The sequence below is a fragment of the Mauremys mutica genome, chromosome 18 (assembly GCF_020497125.1).
Source record: "Mauremys mutica isolate MM-2020 ecotype Southern chromosome 18, ASM2049712v1, whole genome shotgun sequence".
Classification (NCBI taxonomy): domain Eukaryota; kingdom Metazoa; phylum Chordata; order Testudines; family Geoemydidae; genus Mauremys; species Mauremys mutica.
In genome coordinates this window covers 23,026,432-23,044,508 of record NC_059089.1, presented here as the reverse complement: position 1 = coordinate 23,044,508, position 18,077 = coordinate 23,026,432, and the positions used below count along the sequence as shown (strand labels likewise).

General features: G+C 46.6%; 1 protein-coding gene across 4 annotated transcripts; it reads right to left on the bottom strand.

Annotated features, from left to right (window-relative positions):
• Positions 1-658: 658 nt before the first annotated feature.
• INPP5E (inositol polyphosphate-5-phosphatase E) lies at positions 659-17,879 on the bottom strand. 4 transcript variants are annotated; one of them, XM_044992597.1, is made up of 11 exons: positions 17,752-17,879; positions 14,961-16,030; positions 10,638-10,761; positions 9,648-9,745; positions 8,689-8,813; positions 7,780-7,899; positions 6,583-6,690; positions 6,274-6,435; positions 5,317-5,432; positions 3,919-4,055; positions 659-2,631 (listed from the first exon to the last, which is right to left on the bottom strand). In XM_044992597.1, the coding sequence occupies exons 2-11, from the start codon at positions 15,806-15,808 to the stop codon at positions 2,499-2,501; spliced, it is 1,971 nt and encodes a 656-aa protein (XP_044848532.1). In that variant the 5' UTR covers positions 15,809-16,030; positions 17,752-17,879; the 3' UTR covers positions 659-2,498. The 4 variants fall into 4 exon arrangements, with proteins under 4 accessions (XP_044848532.1, XP_044848531.1, XP_044848533.1 ...); XM_044992596.1 differs by lacking the exon at positions 17,752-17,879 and adding an exon at positions 16,839-16,958; XM_044992598.1 differs by lacking the exon at positions 17,752-17,879 and adding an exon at positions 16,839-16,958 and having other exon boundaries at positions 9,684-9,745.
• Positions 17,880-18,077: the final 198 nt, after the last annotated feature.

Sequence of the window (18,077 nt, the reverse complement as noted above, 5' to 3'; positions counted from 1 at the left end):
AGAAAGTTATCAACTCTAAGGGATTTCTAGACTGCTTTGTTGAATGGATAGTTCATGACGTGCTTTTAAACTAATCCATAAACACTTAGTAAGGCAAGAAGCTTGGGTCCTACTTTACAGCTGAGGAAAGATGACATGATTTGCCCCAGGTCACCCAGACAGTAAGCACATGTCACAGCTTTGACTAGAACTCGGCTCTGCTGTTGCTGAGCAACAAAGCTGGCTCTGGCTTACGGTGCACTGTTTTATTTGGATGGCTTTTTTTTTTTTTTTTTTTTTAATATAAAGGAACCAAAAAGAAAAGGCTAAGACTGATGGCTCGATCTGTCCTGTGCACAGACAGAGATGGCTTTAAATTCACAGAAGCTCTGCATCATTCGGGACTATTTATCCAGGCATGTGCATGGTTCCATCAGCTTAGGGCTATGCACATACAGAGGGACCTTCACTCTCTCAGCAAAGGATTTATGGCACATGGGCAGTAGGTCCCTTTTCTAGCTTAGTACTGTTCTCACACAAAATCTAAGTCTCAGTAACCAGCTTAATTTAGAAACTATGCCATTTGAGTAAAATCTGCTCTTCATTTTATTTGTAAAAAGAAATTGGGACAGAAAATACACTAACAGGTGCTTTAACATGAAAATGCTGAAAACACAGATAAAGTTGGATTTTTCTTTATATGTTTACGGTATGAAAATATCACTTTAAAAAAGGAATCAGATTTTGGTTTAAGGGGATGGGGAGACACATTAAGGAGTCAGGCCTATAAGGTGCTCAGGTCAGTCGAGCAAAGCACTTAAGCAGATGTTCAACTTTAAGCATGTGAGTAGTCCCACAGACTTCAGTCTTGCTGGATCAAGGCTGGTGTGCTCAGCACCTTGCAAGATTGAGCCTTATATTCCTTCCGTAAAGCAGCCAATTCTTATTGTCTCTCCTACACATATAACAATTCTACCCTCAGATACCACAATGCAAGTTTTGCTCAAGGAGGGATTGATACATGATTACTGAGAGCAGGATTTTTGTTTAAAACATGAAAAGATGATTAATTTATTACCAATGAACAGTAGCACTTCTCATAGGTTTTCTTCTCAGAGTTGAGAATGATCACAATATTGTTCATGTTCTAAAATACATCTTTTCATCCAAAGGTTTTTTGTGGAAGTAGGTGATTGCCAAATACCTAATTACAATGGAGCTTCCTCCAAACCATTTGCTTTGTATTTTCAGTAGTAATGTGGTTTAAAAAGTGTTAAATTTAGCTAATGATTCAAGCAAGGTATGCCCATGAGAAGTTTTATAGTATTAACTGTCACATACATTTTACCAGTGTAATACTTTATCTCCAGAAAAAGCCCCATTAGAGAGAGAGAGAGAGAGATTCTCCACATTTTGCTGACTGGGAAACAACCACAGGGGAGACAGAACTTCTCCAAACTGAGAATCAGAGAAAGAACAGAACTGAGTTCTTCTGATTCCTGGTTCTTGCTCTGAATAGCTCCCAAAGGTCAAAACAGATTTTTCTCCCACCCCAAAGTAGCTTTCTTTAGTGCTGTCTTTACTTCTACAGTAAATCACTTTTTTCTAGATTTTTACACATTAACACCACTGATTTCAGCTGCAGTGTCTCTTGCTGCTGCAAGCTTGTGGCCAATTTCTCACTGAAGTAGAAACTGGATCTCTACTGCAGAGGATCCATAAATTACGATATGAACATTGGTTCAGAAAGTCTGACTTTATCCAAGGACATGTGCTGGTTTGAGAAATTAATATGCACCCTTAGCAACAACAGAAGTAGTAAAAATAAATACTAATTAAAAGGCCATATCAAATGCACTTTGATTACTGTACATCCATACCGATCTTGCTGTAGTGGCCCACAACAACAAAACTATTATGAGCAAGCATCAAGCTGGGAGAGAGACTGCTCAGGTTCTCTCGTTGGTCCCCTTAGGTATTTTACAGAATACTGTACATTTGGCTACACGTAAAGAAATAAACAGCTGACATCAATGCCCTCCTGAGATGGATACTTACAAAGCAAGTATCCAGAACAGACTGAATAGAACAGATGGAACCACAACTGTCTCCTTTTTGAAAAATGTCCTTGAGTAACCACTCATAATACAAATGCACCCAATGGGGCATCTTGTCTTGGGTATGGCCAACATCACCACCTAACTGCATCCTGTGGCTTGCAAAGGAAGTTTTGCTAAAAGTGACCTGATTGAATAAGCAGGGGCATCTGTTCTGAATATTTACTCCCTTCCTCTTCAGCAAAAGCACTCAAGTTCCTTGGATTAGCTCATGCAAATGAAACTTGAGAGCTGAAGTTTAAGACATTTGGTACAGGCCACATCAACTGTCATGCTGGTGCTCAGACCAAGACCCCTTCCTCTTGAGCTGTACCTCTGCAGACATGGAATCAAGTCATCTTTGCCTGGGTCTGAAATCCTCCTTTAGGGCACCATTTACAAGCTTGTTGCTGGGCTTTAAGGTCAGGAAACAGTACAGACTCTGCTGGATTTTTGGTCCTTTATCTCCTGCCGCTTCTGAAGTTCCCTTGTAATTCGTCTCTTTATTCCGATTAAATAAAGTTCTCTGTCAAACTGCCCTGCAGCGAGCGGGATGCTACAATATAAAGAAAAGCTGTTAGATTTGTGCAATGCGCACAACTTACATTGGCTTAGAGCTCCATGATTTGTGTAGGACCCGACAGGAGCAAGAATGAACTTTTCCATTTTCTCTCGCACTAAGCACCTGGCTCTTGCTCTAACATTAAGTGAAACTAAGTGTTTCTCTGCCGTTGCTTGTTTGGAGAGGCTAGATTGAGTAGTAAAAGGGAAACACCCTCAATCTAAGCATGAAACTTCCAATATTAATGGGAGATATACCTGAGGAAGCTGCTGTCAGCCCTGGGCCCTTAAGCATATGACTGTCAATCAAACAGCTAACCAAACCTTCATTGTTTCTTTTAACTATGAACTGGTCCTGCTAGTCTCATTATCTAACTTCCAAGAAAAGTCTCTCTGAACTGTGCAAGGCTCCACAGCTCGTCCCAGCTCTTCCGCTCAGGCTAAGATGGAGTTTACTTATGCAGAGTCGGAAAGCTTTCCTCTTCCTCCTGAGCCCAGAAGGTACCTCCCAGCGAGCAGAATTGGAGCAATGCACCAAACCTGTCTGCCTTCATGGAATCAGCAACAGCTCTGTATTTATCACGTTGAGTTGGTCACATTTCACCCACAACAGAACAGAGCACCTGTTGAGCTCAGGCACAAACCCACCCACATCTGAAACTGAGCAAACAGCCATTTTTAACTGCACTGACTTCCCAAACACCCAGTCAGCACTGTTTTCTAATTTATAGATTCTTTTACATTTTTAATTACTTGAGCATGCAACTCGCCAGCTTCATGGATTCAAACCAACTAATGTTTACAAGCTGTTAAAATGTTAGAGAATGATTGATATTTACCTTTCTCTAGAGTTATGAATCCTAAAGGATCCCAAGGTGCTTAACAAGCTGTATACATAGAGCTCTACTGAAACGCAACCACTTCTGGGGAGGGGAAAAAGGGCAGCCCCCCTATTTCCTCTATAAAGGGCAATGAGAGCTGTCTCTCAGGTGAGCATGCCTACGTGGTAAATGCACTGGACTCAAGTTATCCCTCAGAAGGACCAAGGGGGCTGGCAGGATGGATTCTGCTATGGCCAAGCTGGGTTAAATGCTTTTTATTGTTTTCAGCGCTGGGTCCAAACGTTGCACAGAGAGCAAATACACTGCAGTGAGTTACAGGGGATTCATTCCATCTCAGGAGCTCTTGTGACAACATAAGCCACAAATTCCTGACTGGGAACATGTCCTAGGAAATCACTGCAGCCTGATCACATGCGTAGATGCACAAACAGGTCACTTACTTGTCTCTGCCGGGTCTCACTTTCACCCGGAACAGCCCGTACACTGGCCTGTGGTCTGATGTTTTGACCACGGAACAGGAGGCGTACTTCACTGCATGGATGTCATCCTTGTGACGGCTCCTGTAGATCACTCGATCCTGGAAGGTCGAGAGAGAAAGAAGAAGGGAAACAGATGGTCACTCCCCTTTGCTTATCTGCCCTGGAGAGAAACACTTGTTCACTAAAGACACAGGTTAATTTAAAACCCTCCACTTTCAGAAGTGCCTTGCAATCAAAGGAACTCAGAGCCCTGTGTAGGACTCATTCTCCCCTGTCCTAGCACCCTGGGATGGAGGCAGCACACTGAAGGATGCACATCTGGCACTGCAAACCCAAGGATCTGCTTTGCATCCAGCTCTACGTGTGGGTGAGAATTCCCTCTCGATGAGCTTCCATGCCCTACATGGCTGACCCTCTGGACTCAAAGAGGGATAGCTGTGCCTGCCACATCTCACCTCCTATCTGGCAGGGGACAGGGACTCCTAGATCCATGTATTTGAGCATCCAGTGACCCTTCCCCTACCCCACCCCCTGTGCGCCACTCTGCTCAGGAAGACGTGGAAGTTCCCAGCATGGCAGTTTGATCAAGTAGACGCATGGTGATGGGGAGGGCATCCCATCAGTCCCCCATGATAGGTGGATTTCCTCCCTTAGAGAGGAGCAGAACTGCTATCCAGCTGTGATGGGATGTTCACCCCACACTAGCCTGGAAAGTGTTAATGTGGCTCAGAGGGGTGAAGTAGGCCCACCTGAAGGAGAGCTAGGCTTGACAAGCAAGCACAGAGAGGCTGAAGCCCAGCTGGGCAGGAGTAGGCAGGGCTGGTATAAGGCCAGGAAGCCTGCAGTCACTCTCTGGGCGTACAGAGGGAAAGGAAGAGACCCGGGGCAGAGTAGAAGCCCTGACCATGAAGGCAGGGTTTACCCAGAGGGGCGGTGGAGCAGGAAATGGCCCAAGGAAATCGCAGCAAGGTTTTGGATAGTGCAGACCGTGGCTGCTGATTCGAGGGTCCCTGAGCTAGAACCCAGATTAGTGTGTGGGCCCAGGTTCCCCCATCCTGCACTGGGGAAGTGGCATAGTCGAATTGGAGGACTGCTGGGAATGACAGCCGGTCCACCAGGCCAGTGAGCCTGATACCCCGGAAGGGAAACTCTAGTGACGTGGCCGGAGGGCCAAGCCGTAAAGAGGAAGCAAAAGAGGGGCCACACGAGCGGTAGGAGGGCATCTCCCCACGCAGAGCTATTTCCCAGATGCAGCCAGGGGGAGGCGTCCCAGCCACGAGCAGGGAACCCGTTACAGTGGCCATGGAGGATTGTTAGTCCATCCCCTCCCCAGAAGCGTGTTTATAAGGAACCCTGTACCGTGTACGAAGGCGTCCTCTGCTTGGAAGTGGTGTCGTAGCTCTCCTGCCCTAGATCGAACTTATAGGAAGGACGGAAATGAATGGCAGCCTCCTGGAACCCTTTGAAAATAGCCCCTGCAGGGGAAGGGGAGGCAGCATGAAGAACCCTCGTAACCGAGCATAACAGCATCTGGGCATTTACAACACACATTTTAACAGCAGCTTGGCAATCACAGCTAGAAACTAAACCAGTAACATACAGGGCTACAAAACCGGACCCAGACAGCATAAATGGGGCTAGCTAAAGTCTGTTCAAATTAAGGGCAAATCTATAGTAAGGGAACATTTAAAAGACTGGAGAACTAATACTTGGCATGTTTATGGTACCTTCCATTGAAACCCTCTGCATGCTTTGCAAATCAATCAGCTCTAAGCACCCCTGTGAGACAGGTGGAAATTATCTCCAATTTACAGAGCAGTAAACAGAGGCAAACCACACCCCACCTAAGTGCAGGGGAGACTCCCCCCAACTCCAGGGGCACTAGGACCCAGGTGGTGGAATTAACATGATATTTGCTGCCATGACATTGTTCACTTGTGTGTTCTGCCCTGCGTTTCTCTTGTCTGTTCAGACTGTAAACTCTTCGGGACAAGGACCATCTTCTACCCTGTGTTTGTACAGCAACTGGCACAATGGGGCCCAGTCTTGGCTGGCCCGTAGGCTCCCCCATAATAGACATGATTCATAATAATTGACTACCTCGGCAGGAGCATGTGGCATGTCAGGCAGAACCCAAGAATTCACATTCCTACTCCCCTACTTTGAAGTGTCCTTAGATTTGAAAGCTATTGGCTTTCCCTTTCCAGAGCCAACGCCCTCACTTATTTCACAGTGGCAGGCTGCAGACATTCACATGCTTGGAAATCTCCAGTCAGTGGGGCCTAGGAGTAGAGGTGAAGGCAGCAAGTCCCTTACCATCATTCATTTCTTTAATGAGCTGGTCATACTGCAGTAGCGTGGACATATCTTTTTCTAGATGCTGGTTCAGGATTGAATCCACGCTCTCACGATCCTTGTTGAGTCGGAAATTGAAGTCTCCAAACCAGAACACCTCGTCGAACCGAGTTGTGACATCGGCTGCAAAGCCAAGTGAGACAGGCCATCAGCCCCATTTCTGCTTTGGGGTGGAGCAGCAAGTTAACCCACAAACCCTTCCACTAGCCGCGCATGCGCACGCATACACACGCCCAGAGACATGGGTTCTGTTCACATCAAGTTACTCACAAGGGCTGGATCGATAGGGATTTGTATCTGGGACGTTCTTGGGAAGTGCAAGTGCTTGGATGGTTTTGTTGTAGTCCAGTATCCTCTCATACACTTTACCATCCCCCGCTGAAAGAGAGATGCATAAACACTGCAAATGTATGTGGAAAGATGGAGATTTTGTGCAGAATTTGAATTCAATCGCCATGGATCATTATTATGTAGAATGATTGTGGCAGAGTCCAAAATGTGCTGGGCACTTTCTAAACATGTAGGATGAGATGGTCCCTACCCTGAAGAGAGTATACACTAAAAAGGCAGCAAGAGGTGAGGGATGGGGAAAGGGGACACAACATACAGAGCATTTGGTGTGTCAGTAGATGTTTGGTTTGTGAGTTCCCTTCCCTCATACTTCCCAACCCTGCAATCCTCAGCTTCAAACCCAGTGTCCAGCATCACCACCCCTCTGCACTCTCAGGATCCATTAAGGTAATGTTCATGGAGGTGACCTAGTCGGTAGGAGTGATCTTCAGAAGAGATTTAAATGAGGGGAGGGGAGTCACTTTGTAGACCAGCCCCCATTCTTTATGTAGGGGAGAGTGTGGGAAAGCTGGACAAATGGGGATAAGCCTGGCATCACTGGCAAAGCAGAGGAGAGAGAAATGGGACAAAATGATGAGAGACAAGGGGAGATAGATGAGGAGCAGCAGCCTCAAAAACAAGGAGCCTGAATTTGGGGCACCGGAGAAGAAAGGAGTCAGTGGAGGGATTCAAAGCAGGGGGGGATGGAATGAGAGCAGGAGAGGATTTTAGCAGCTGTTCTCTGTATGGAGGGGGAGGGAGTGTTGGAAGACCACAGAGAAGCTTACAGTAATAAAGCCAGAAGAGCAGGGTTTAGCTGTGTGGTTAGAGGGAAAGGCTCAGATCTCAGAAACGCAGTGAAGGCAGAAGCAGTAGTTCAGACATGCCAACAAGGAGTTCATTCCCCACTGGGTTTGCTCACAGCTTAAATGGTGGGGTGTGCTATGGCAAAGAGTAGATTAAAATAAGGAATTCATACACTTTACCAGTGTGAGGAGCAAAACACAGACGCTCCATGTCAGAGTCAGCCTCAGAGCAGTAAGTAATACAGCAAATGGGCACATGTATCTTGTAAGCCAGGTGAAGCAATTTCCCCCCCCAAGCAGGACATTTGTGTTAAGTAAGTAACTGACTCACATGTGAAATGGGAAGTGATGAAGAGGAAGGAAGTCCCAAAGAACGTGAAGCAGATTCCCAGGGCTCCCTTGGTTTTGATCTGAGACACAATGCGAGTGGTCACAGTGGCGTATTCCACCTCTGTAGGGAGAAGGGAAAGAGAAGTTGCTGCTGCTGCTACAGGAAGCCCATTGAAACTGCCCTGTGCGGAGGAAAGAGGACGGGAAGGGAGGAGGGGACAGTCATTTAATCAGACTGCTGCATTGTCTGATAGGGCTCCGAGGATCCCAGCTCACTTTACAAACTGTACGTGCCTGGCATCATTGCAATACACCACCCTCCGGCAGGGGCCCAGCCAGGCAGTTAACAGGAACACACACTACCATACAACCGTGGAGTGGAGGAATATTCTGGCTCAGGACATAGGGAAAACACCTAGCAAGGGCCACAGGTTTGTGAAGGTCCATGTGGCACAGACAGGACCTCTGCTGTCAAGGTGCCATCTGCGAGAGAGACGCAGCAAAATGAATGTCACTCAGCTTGTCTATCTGGGAATCTAGCCTTCAGAAGGATGAAAGGATGCACCCACCCTGGTGGCAGATGAGCCTCGAACTGAAGGGAGTCCAGAGGCTTAGTCCGGAAAGCCAGCCTCTCTGGCTTGTGGTTCATAATAAATACATAGGTTACCCTGCTCCCAAGAGGTGCTTAGCGCTCACAACCGCCACGGAGCTCTCAAAAGGCCTGGTCCGATTTGGCTTGGCAGGCTACTGATCAGAGTTTGGGCATCACAAACACTTTCAGGAGGTAAGGGGAATTTATGCCTTTAACTGATGCCACTCTCTGAGGTTTCATTACAAGCCTCCCTGTCCCACACAGTGACAGCGCAATTTTTCCCTCGCTGTAATCTCCAGCACTTAATTAACAACATACCTGAGCAGAACCAGATGAGGTCTCTTCTTATGAACACTGACATGTAGAGAACTCCGTGTGCAGATGAGTACAGCATGACGTAATGGGGCCCCAGCGTCTCCTGCAGACGGATCTCCCACTCTCTTCTATGGGAGACAACAAAAGCACCATGGCTACATCACAACTACAGGACAATGTGGAGGGGAAGAGTTGTCAGCCTGTGGGCAGGAGGAGAGAGAGATGTAGTCCTTGGGAGGTGCCAGAATGATGCCCACTGGTGATGAGGAGGAAGGTGAAGGTGATGAGGAAGACAATGGAATGAGCAGGCAGTGTGGAGAACCACTAGTGTGAGGGTACAGCAACCGCTACCATATAAGGGTTTTCACAGCAAACCTCCTCTGCCAAAACAATGGCGCTGATCTGAAGACAAACAGCTTTTTAAACTGAGGACTATAAAACCTGTAGGCAAACACAGTAAGCACCTTGCCGGTTGCATGCAGCAGCTTTACTCTGACATAGTTTTACATATCAGTAGATCACAGGAACGGCCAGAAGGCATTCTGAAACTCTTGGAAGGATGCTAAGAATGAATGCACATCCACAGCACCTTTCATCCAGCCTGACGCCTCGCAGTACCCTGGGGAGCTAACCTGCTTAAGGTCACACAAGTCAGCAGCAAAGCTGAAGGTTCCCACTGAAATCAAGAGAGAGTTTTGCTATTGCCTTCAGTGAGAGGCGTACCGAGGCCAAACTTTGGGTGATGATAGGCAGTTAGGGCTACTATGAGGTTAAATAAAGGCACCTTCTAGAACTCGTTTTCTCCTTATACTGACGAATTCACAGATTTATGAAATATAGATAAAGCACAAGGGCAAGTCTATTCCGGTTTTTGGTGAATTGAAAACTAATTTAAAAAGAAAAAAACCCAGCAGTGATTAGCAAGTGACAAGGGTGGCTCTTCATTACGCTGTTTCTGCTACCTGTCTGGACAGCCTTCTTGAATGCCAATAACATACATGTCCTGGGCATAGTCAGGATCCGATGGGAACAAGAAGTCATCCAGATTCTCTGGAAGTTCCTGCAAAAAAGGGAAGAGATGCACAGTATCTGTTATGCTAGCATTTGGAAAAGGAGGGGAGGGAAAATCCAGAAAAGCTTCAAGCTTAATGAGTTAATAAATCATTTACGACCACTGCTAATATTTTGCACTTACACAGCATTTTGAGATGCTCAACATTAATCAAGTCTAATAACCTCCCTGCCCCATCGCAAAGCATCATTGTACCCAGGCTGTAGATGTGGAAATTGAGACACAGAGGGGGTGAAGCGTTTTGGTCAAGGCCACACGATGAATGCCGTGGCCCAGTGTGTATTTTTAACTTCTCTCGGATATTTATTTAAGAAGAGTTTAGAGGCTAATATACCGACCTCTTTAAGGTCCTGATCCCAAGAGGTGCCAAGCACCTGCATCCCCCATTGAACTCACCTAGTGTTCCTCAGTCTCTCTCTGGTACTGTCCCTAAGTAACTTGGCTGCAGCAATCTAAGGTTTCTCTGCTGTGCAGAGATGTAATTATGATTATCTTCCTCTTCAAAGACATTCTCTCCATAAGCAATTGTGCATCGCACAGATTAATAGGGCCCCAATCCTAACTAAGGCCCTAGGGAGCACTCACAATACTAATAAAAAAGCGGCAGCTCCCCGCTTCCTGCTCCCTGTTTACCAAATACTACAGGTTTCACCATTACAATGGTCACGTCTACTCAACTGTGCATGTGCAAGAGGATCCAAGGACACAGGAGGAAGGCTGAGCAGCCATAGAGACTAAGCTACTCAGGCAGATGAGGATCAACATCATAAATATATTGAAAGTGACAATTTCGCAAGAAGCAGCGGCGCTAGTCCGTTTAACAAACATAGGGGGAAACATGCACTGCCAAGAGCCAAATTCAGGAGATTCATGTACCCACCTTCCGGCCTTGCATGTTCCAGGTGGCCACAAATATTCCAATGTTCCGATCCGGGAAATATCTGCTCAGTTCTTCTGCTCCCAGCAATGCACCACTAGCTAGAAGGCTGCCTTCCAAATAGCTTCTGTGAAACAGGGAAAGGGAAATGTATTTTTAAAACTCCATATTGTTAAAAAGGCAAATAAGCAAATGTTCTGGTTGCTGGAATCCTAGTTTGCATCACTCAAGAATAGACCCAAATCTTAACAATATTTAACATTTTATAGTACTTTGTCTATTAAAAGTTCCTTTAAAAAATGAGCTAATATTCACAGCCTTTGGAAATGCAGCATTAAATACTGAGTTGCTTCCAGGGAAAGAAGACATGACAAAAGAGGAATCTGGCCAGAACACCAGGATCCATACACTCTCTTGTGAAAAGTGCCACAAGGGTTTTTTAACACCCACAAGTGGTCAGGTTTGTTTGATATCTTAGTCAAGAGATGACAATTCTAGCAGCACAGTTCTACTATAACACATGGGCCCCGGTCAGTAACGGCTCAGCAGGAATAATGCAATGTACTGAATCACTCATACTACTTCCTGCAGCACCAGGGGTGCTCCTTGAGGAGTTTCATATCCACTGAAGTGAAGTACTGAACTGACCCAAGCCTGCTTTAGCTTGGCAGATCTGATGAGATCATCCCTGCCTGAGGGAGCACCAGGCCATAAGCATGAGACTCTGAAGCACACAAAACAAAGAGTAGCTTGGAGTTCTCAGAGGTCTTCTTATGGAGAAACAGAACATTCAGGATCCTGTTTCACAGCATGCAAGCTTCCTGACTATACTCTAAACCGGAAGGGACGTTTTTAAACAGCCAAGTTGTATTAACACTCTTTTCAGTTACAACATCCAATTTAGAGAGCTCTCTCTGAGCACTGCCAAAGTTGCTTGCAATTCTCTCAAGCGATCCCCACTCAACCTCTGACCAATGCTCAGGTTGGTGTCAGGAAGCTCTGGAGGAACACATGTCCAGTCATCTTAGGAAGAGGAACTGGACAGAACTCCAGGAAGGAACACTATAACCAGAAATAATGTATTAGAGCCCACCCACATTTTGCTGAATATCTAACAGAAGTATCAAGTCAGGCTCCAGTTAAAATTGTATTCTCACTCAGAGGAGAAAACCCTCATCTAGCTTCTGGATAACTCTGATAATGCTCCACTACTGGGTGCCATATAAGTATACCAACACAGTCAACAGATGGGATGTTATAAGCTAGTTTATTAGTTATTCAGCAGAGGAAAAGGAGAATGATCTCTGGCTGAAATGTTCTAAATAAAATGAATTTGGGAGGAGGGTCAACTGACAACTCAGGCACTTGGAAATGGTACGTAGCTGCACCTCTCTAGGTCACCAATTCAAACACAACGCAGGTTGGTATGAACAGAAGTTCCTACCATCTGCCAACATTGGCTTGTAGAAAATGAATTTGGTAGGCAGAGTTCAGTTCCCCCGAATGTCACATTTCATGTTAATCTCAGTGGAGCGTTCAAGGACTGAATGAACCATGAACACTGAACTAGCCTCTTGTTCCTAGTCTCTTTCAGTCATGGCAGGGACACTCCTGGTGCATCAGTGTCGGGGAAGCTTGCAGTGATGTTACCTGTGCTGTACCTGGCGGGTGGCTGTACAGATTGTTTCTTCTTCCAGTATTAAACTCATACATGGGAACAAATAGTGTGACTGGTTTGATGACCGAGCCCCACCAAGAACTAGCTCCCAATAATAGTATGAACTAGTTCACCTCATAAAATAAAAACATTACAATAGTTCCTGCATTAGGGTGCAGGGAACTAAGGAGTCAAATTCAGATAATCTTATTCTCACTTCAATTTACTCTGTCAAATAAGATTTTTCTAAATAAAAGGTTTCTGGAGCCCTACATAAAACAGTATGTGCAATTTGAAACAGATGGATTTCCCCAACTGCTCCCATGAGTCCTGCAGGGAATCTGCTGCTAGGATGGTCGGGGTTCGGCAGGGACACTCATGAAAGGAGAGCAGGCTGAATTAATACTTCTCATCTGGTTTAGTCTGTGGAGCCTTAAACCCTGCAATTAATGATTACAACATAATGTCAGGGAATGCAGGATCTGACCAATGGTCTCCCTCACCCTGTATCCTGTCTCCAACAGCTGCTTCAGAGGAAGGTGCAAGAAAACCCAAAACAGATAAGTATACAATAACTTGCCTGCAGAGGAAATTTCTTCCTAACACCAATTACCTGACTTGTACATTACGGTATGAGGATTTATATCCCTTATAATTATTTAGCCTCACATGTTATTAATCTTATTGTTCATATGAATGTCTAATATGCTTTAGAACCCTGCTAAGCTGTTTTCTGCATCACCATCTTGTGGCAATGAGTTCCAGATGCTACCGAGCATTTGAATAAAACTAGAAAATTCTCAAATATAAGAAGAAAATTAAAGCAGCAACTGGGATGGACAGATGATCAAACACCTTCCTTCTTTAGTGTTTGGAAATGTCCCAGTATAGAAACTGGATGATGACAATTGCTACTTCTTAATAATCTGTTGCTGCTTGCTTGGGGTTATGCTGGCAACTAGATGAGGAGGACTCACAAGCCTGTTCCCTACAAAACAACTGTTGAATCCAACTCAACGTGGGGGATAAAGAAGCAAGAGATACACATAGGAAGCACAGTAGGAGAATGGGCAATATTCAGATCCAGTTTTGGGCTCAGTATCAAACACCCCCGAAAGCTGGAGATTGCATTAAATCAGGGTTTTGACTTGGGCCTCTCTCTGCTTTTCAAACCTTTCCGGAGCTTTCTGAGCGACAGCCTGTCATTCATAAAGCCTTGCATTTAGTTCTAGGCCTGGGGTTTCTGGAGATACTACAGATTTCAGAGGGATTCCACTACTTCACTGTCTTTTCTTGGATTTATTCCCTCTTCATTCTACAGAACACAAGCCCTTCTTTATACTCTTTTCTATAACATACTCCAGAAGGTAGGAAGGGGAGGAGGGGAAGAATTGTGCTCCCTTCCCAAGGGATTCTAGAAAATCTGCAGGCTAGAATCTCCTGCGAGACACAGATGAAATAGGTGCTGACATGCGGCCTGATCCTGTGAGAAGCTGAATACCTCATGTAAGGAACTGAGAGCCTCAGTACCCATTCACACCACTGGGAGTTGAGGCCACTCCGCACCCCACAGGGCTGGGGCCAAAGCCTGCTCTAATGTCAAGCAGCTGGAAGGCATTCTCCTAGCTTTTTACTTAGCAGAAACACACTTCCAGCAAAACGGAGAACTGCCACTGCTCTACCACATTAGCAGATGATGTCACCCTGTAATTCATTGGCTAATTCTCTTCACTTCTGAGAGTAGCAGGTAAATCCTTGGCTGGCCCTATGTGAGCTCTTTTAGCAATGGACAAACACACCAAGGCTATACCACTGTATTTGCCAGTTCTGACAAGATCCCAGCCATCTCAATTTGACTCATTACATTAAATGATCAGATGCCTAAGTTAGGGGCTGAGCACCTATAGCTCCCACTGAAGCCAATGGAAACGGCATGTGCCCAGTGCCTCTCCTTCAATACGATATTCTTGTCAGATTTATGGATCCTGGTAAATTGTTTACTTTCTCCTCCTGCCCAGAAACAGGAAATAAAAATGAACTGGACATTGGAGTTTTCTGATCAGATATCTCTGAAAATCATGCAGCTTCTGCTAAAGAAAAAAGCCCTGTTTTAACTAGTAGTTTCAGCTAGAATATCTGGATTTTGGGATTACCCCGGCAAAACCAACTACTTATGTATTATCAGAAAGCTGAAAGTAATTAACTTTTGAATCATTTTTTCATGTGAAAGTAAGTTACAGCATGAAAAAGCCAACATTATATTTAGCGCTTATTCTGAGCTTTTCATCTTCAAAACAGTTAAGAACATTAACCTTTACAGCTATGCATGTGAAAAGCATTCTGCTATGAAACCTTGATTAATACACCCAGTGACTGCACTTTCTACATGTTATGCTTTTGCTCTCAAAATATTCCCTGCACTTCCTGGACGCACATTGATCCAGCCCGTGTTTCTTCCTAACATGCTGCTCTTCTGAGGAGCTTTGCCATAAAGCAGCCATTCAAAAATGGATTCACTTGCCCTTCCCATGACAGTGAATATAAGTGAACAATGATAATTTGCTCAGTGGTCAAGTTATTTATTGCAGACAAACAGAATTCTGCAAGGCAGTTGGCCATCTAGTAACAAATGCTGTATTCTCTCTGCTATGAAAACATGGAGAATATACCTGTTTCGAACATCCTTGGCACGAAGAGGGGTGAGCAGGCTGAACGTAGACTTCATGGAGTCTGTGGAACAGCTATCGCAGACCATCCCACTGTTGTGAAGACCCGTGTCACTCAGGCTGCTGCTCAACCTTTCAAACCTGCTCTGAGAATAATGTTGGTAATCCATATAATCGGAGTCGATCCTATTAGCTGTCCTCAGCACATGAGAGGCCACGCTGAGTTCCAGGGGGGGCAGCGGTCGAGGCGGTGTTATTTTGGACAGCCGGGGTTTGCTGCCTGAAGATTCTTTCCCCTGCATAAGCCCCACAGAGACACTGGGAACCTCAGAGACCTGTTTCTCGGAATCAGAAATGCTACCCTTGTTCTTCCTATAAGGGCTCGGTTCCGAGGCATCCTGCAAGTTGTGCAAAGAACCCTGATCACCATTGAGTACCACTCTGCTCCTGGTGGGAGGTCTCAGGGACGACTCCTGGAGAGAGCCATTGGAGGAGCTTGTCTCACTGGGATCGATCAGATTTTCCTGACTCGTTCTAAACACTCTCCTCCTCCTCCAGCTTTTCTCATCAAGAGATGATGCTCGTGCCAGCCTGGGTTTCCTGGGAGGCTTTGGGGTGACAGATTTAATCTTCATATTGGGTTTGATTTCATCAGGGGGAAACCTTAAGGTGTCATTTAAAAAGGATTCTATGTCTGGATGGTCCTCAAGTGCAAGCACCCTGCTGTCACCAGCCTCCTTCCTCATAGCTCCACCAGCCTTCTTCACTTGCTGGTCCTGTAGTACTCTGCCCTCTGTGCTTGAAGTAATACATGCCACTGCATGTGGGGAAAATCCATTTGGAGGGTTCATTCTCCTCCCATGTACCAGTTATGGACTCCTCTCCATAGAGTCAGTCCCTCAAAGAGTCATCTTCCTTTACTGTACAGTTTTGGCTCCCAGGGTGGTACGTTCAGGTGTTTGAATCAAAACACAGATCAGGAATGTGAATACACCTGAGTCTTTTGCCAGGAATACAGGAAAGTTACGTGAGTAGCAAGATGCATGGCTGGAAAAGCCTTAGAGGTAAGAAACCTGCAATTGCCCAAAAGAAACAGAACTGTAACAACCTCCTGAGCCATATACTATAAACACAATAAAATCATGCTCTTGCATAGCACCTTCCATCAGAGGATCTCAAAGCATTTTCCAAACCTCAACAAGCCCCCTGTAAGAAAGGTCAGTGTTATTTCCATTTTACAGGAGGGGAAATTTAGGCCCAGAAGAGTGAAGTGACTTCCCAAGGACTGTATGTGACAGAACTGGAAGTAAATTCCCACCATGCGTTTAATAGGACAGGATGTTCGTTCGCTTTAGCAGAGCAGGAAATGGAAATTAAAACCACATACAAGTTACCACCTTAATCTTTTAGGCTTTCAGATGGTCACTCTGTGTGGTGATTCAGTAATATAGGTAGGTAAAACATTCAGCATCAGAAACCAGTAAGTTTTCAGTGATCTCAGGTTCTGTAATGATCCCGAATCACCATAATCAATTAAGGTAGACCTGTGGCTGCAAAACACATAGGCCACTACCTCTTAAGCTGAAGACTCTCCATTAGCTGCAGCAGCATTAGGAGTTGTATGTGCCCCTCTATGGGAGACAGTCTTGGGATCCTGCCACCCCTGGAATTGTGCCGCCTCAAGCACATGCTTGGTTTGCTGGTGCCTAGAGCCGGCCCTGCATGTTCTCCAGTGGCTGGGAGTCTGGAATGACACTCTATTCCTGCATTCACCACTGATTTATTATTAATATGGCACCAAACATTTACTAGGAGCTTTATGAGCTTTTAACCCCTCAGAGGAGATTTACTCACCTGTAAAATGGGCACACTACTACTTACCTGCCTCAGAGCCTTAGGCCTCCCCTGCACACAAGCTTGCATAACTTGTTGAACTGGTGCAAACCCCTCTTATTTTGGTTTAAGAGCAGCTTACTTCATTTTACTGTTCCTCACCAATTTAGAGCTAAACCAAAATAATCTAAAACCCTTTGAGACTCATGGGTTCAAATCACCATACCACCTATTATTTTCTAGGGTACTTGTAAGAAAAGTTCTGCTGGTAATGCAAACAACAATTTATTAAAACTACTATGGTGACTGGAGCAGCATAGGAGCCTGGAGGGAATAAAGGCAGGGTTTCTTTATTAGCTAAAGAAAAGGAGGACTCCAGATTAATTCCTGTTCAACCCTAACACTACGCTACCCCCCAAAAGGGCCAGTCACTCCCAGAACCGGGGAAACTATTTGTTTCCAAAGGGGCTGGGACTTTTCGGTGACCGGGTGGACAGAGTCTAAACAGCATGGTTAGGAAAGGCCCCCCCGCCCCACCAGCTCCCCTTTCCTGGGGCCGGAACCCCCATCGTTGGGGCCGATCGTGCTTTGTGTTAGTGTTGGAAACACTTATTTCACGGCAGGCAAGTGTGTGCGCACACGCGGGGTGGGACACGGATACTGTGTGTGTGTATAGGGGGGGGCAGACTGTGCCTGTGGCTATGGCGGTGAGACACACCAGGGTGGGTGTGTATGGGGGAGGGGGTTTGACACACTCTGCGTGTGTTTGTAGGGGATACACGGGGGGAGTCCCCGCGGGGGGGATACACGGGGGGGCCTAGACGAACAAGGGGGGGTCAGTGACCCTACGGGCCGGGGGAGCGAGTCAGAGGCCGAGCGACGCGGGGGTGGGGGGGCAGCCGCTAATGGCGGGGCCGCGGCGGGACGGGGGCCCAGCGGGAGGATCCGGCGCCGCCCTCACCTCCAGTCCGCGCCTGCAGCCCGCGGCCCGGCCTTAGCAACCGGCTCGGTCGGCAGCCGCGGGCCGGGGCCGCCCCTGACAACGAGCAGCCGCGGCTCGAAGGGCCGGAGCCCGCCGCGAGCGCGCCCTGCCGCCCGGAGGAGGGACCGGCGCCTTCAGCCCCGGCCGCCCCCCGCCGCGGGGCCCGTCCCGTGACAACGGGACACGGGCTCCTCCGGGCCGCCGAGCCGCGGGCGACAAGGGGCTCGTAGCGCTGCCCGGCCGGGCCCCAGCCCCCGGGAGCCCCTCTGAGCACGGCGGGGGTGGTTGCACCTGTCACCCCCCCG

What these genes read in the sequence shown, in the direction of transcription:
- INPP5E (XM_044992597.1), bottom strand. Translation starts at nt 15,808, where the DNA reads ATGAACCCTCCAAATGGATTTTCCCCACATGCAGTGGCATGTATTACT. An exon ending in GCCAAGGATGTTCGAAACAG is followed by an intron (nt 10,762 to 14,960) that starts GTATATTCTCCA and finishes CCTGTTTCACAG; the next exon opens with AAGCTATTTGGAAGGCAGCC. An exon ending in AGAGGACGCCTTCGTACACG is followed by an intron (nt 4,056 to 5,316) that starts GTACAGGGTTCC and finishes TCGACCTTCCAG; the next exon opens with GATCGAGTGATCTACAGGAG.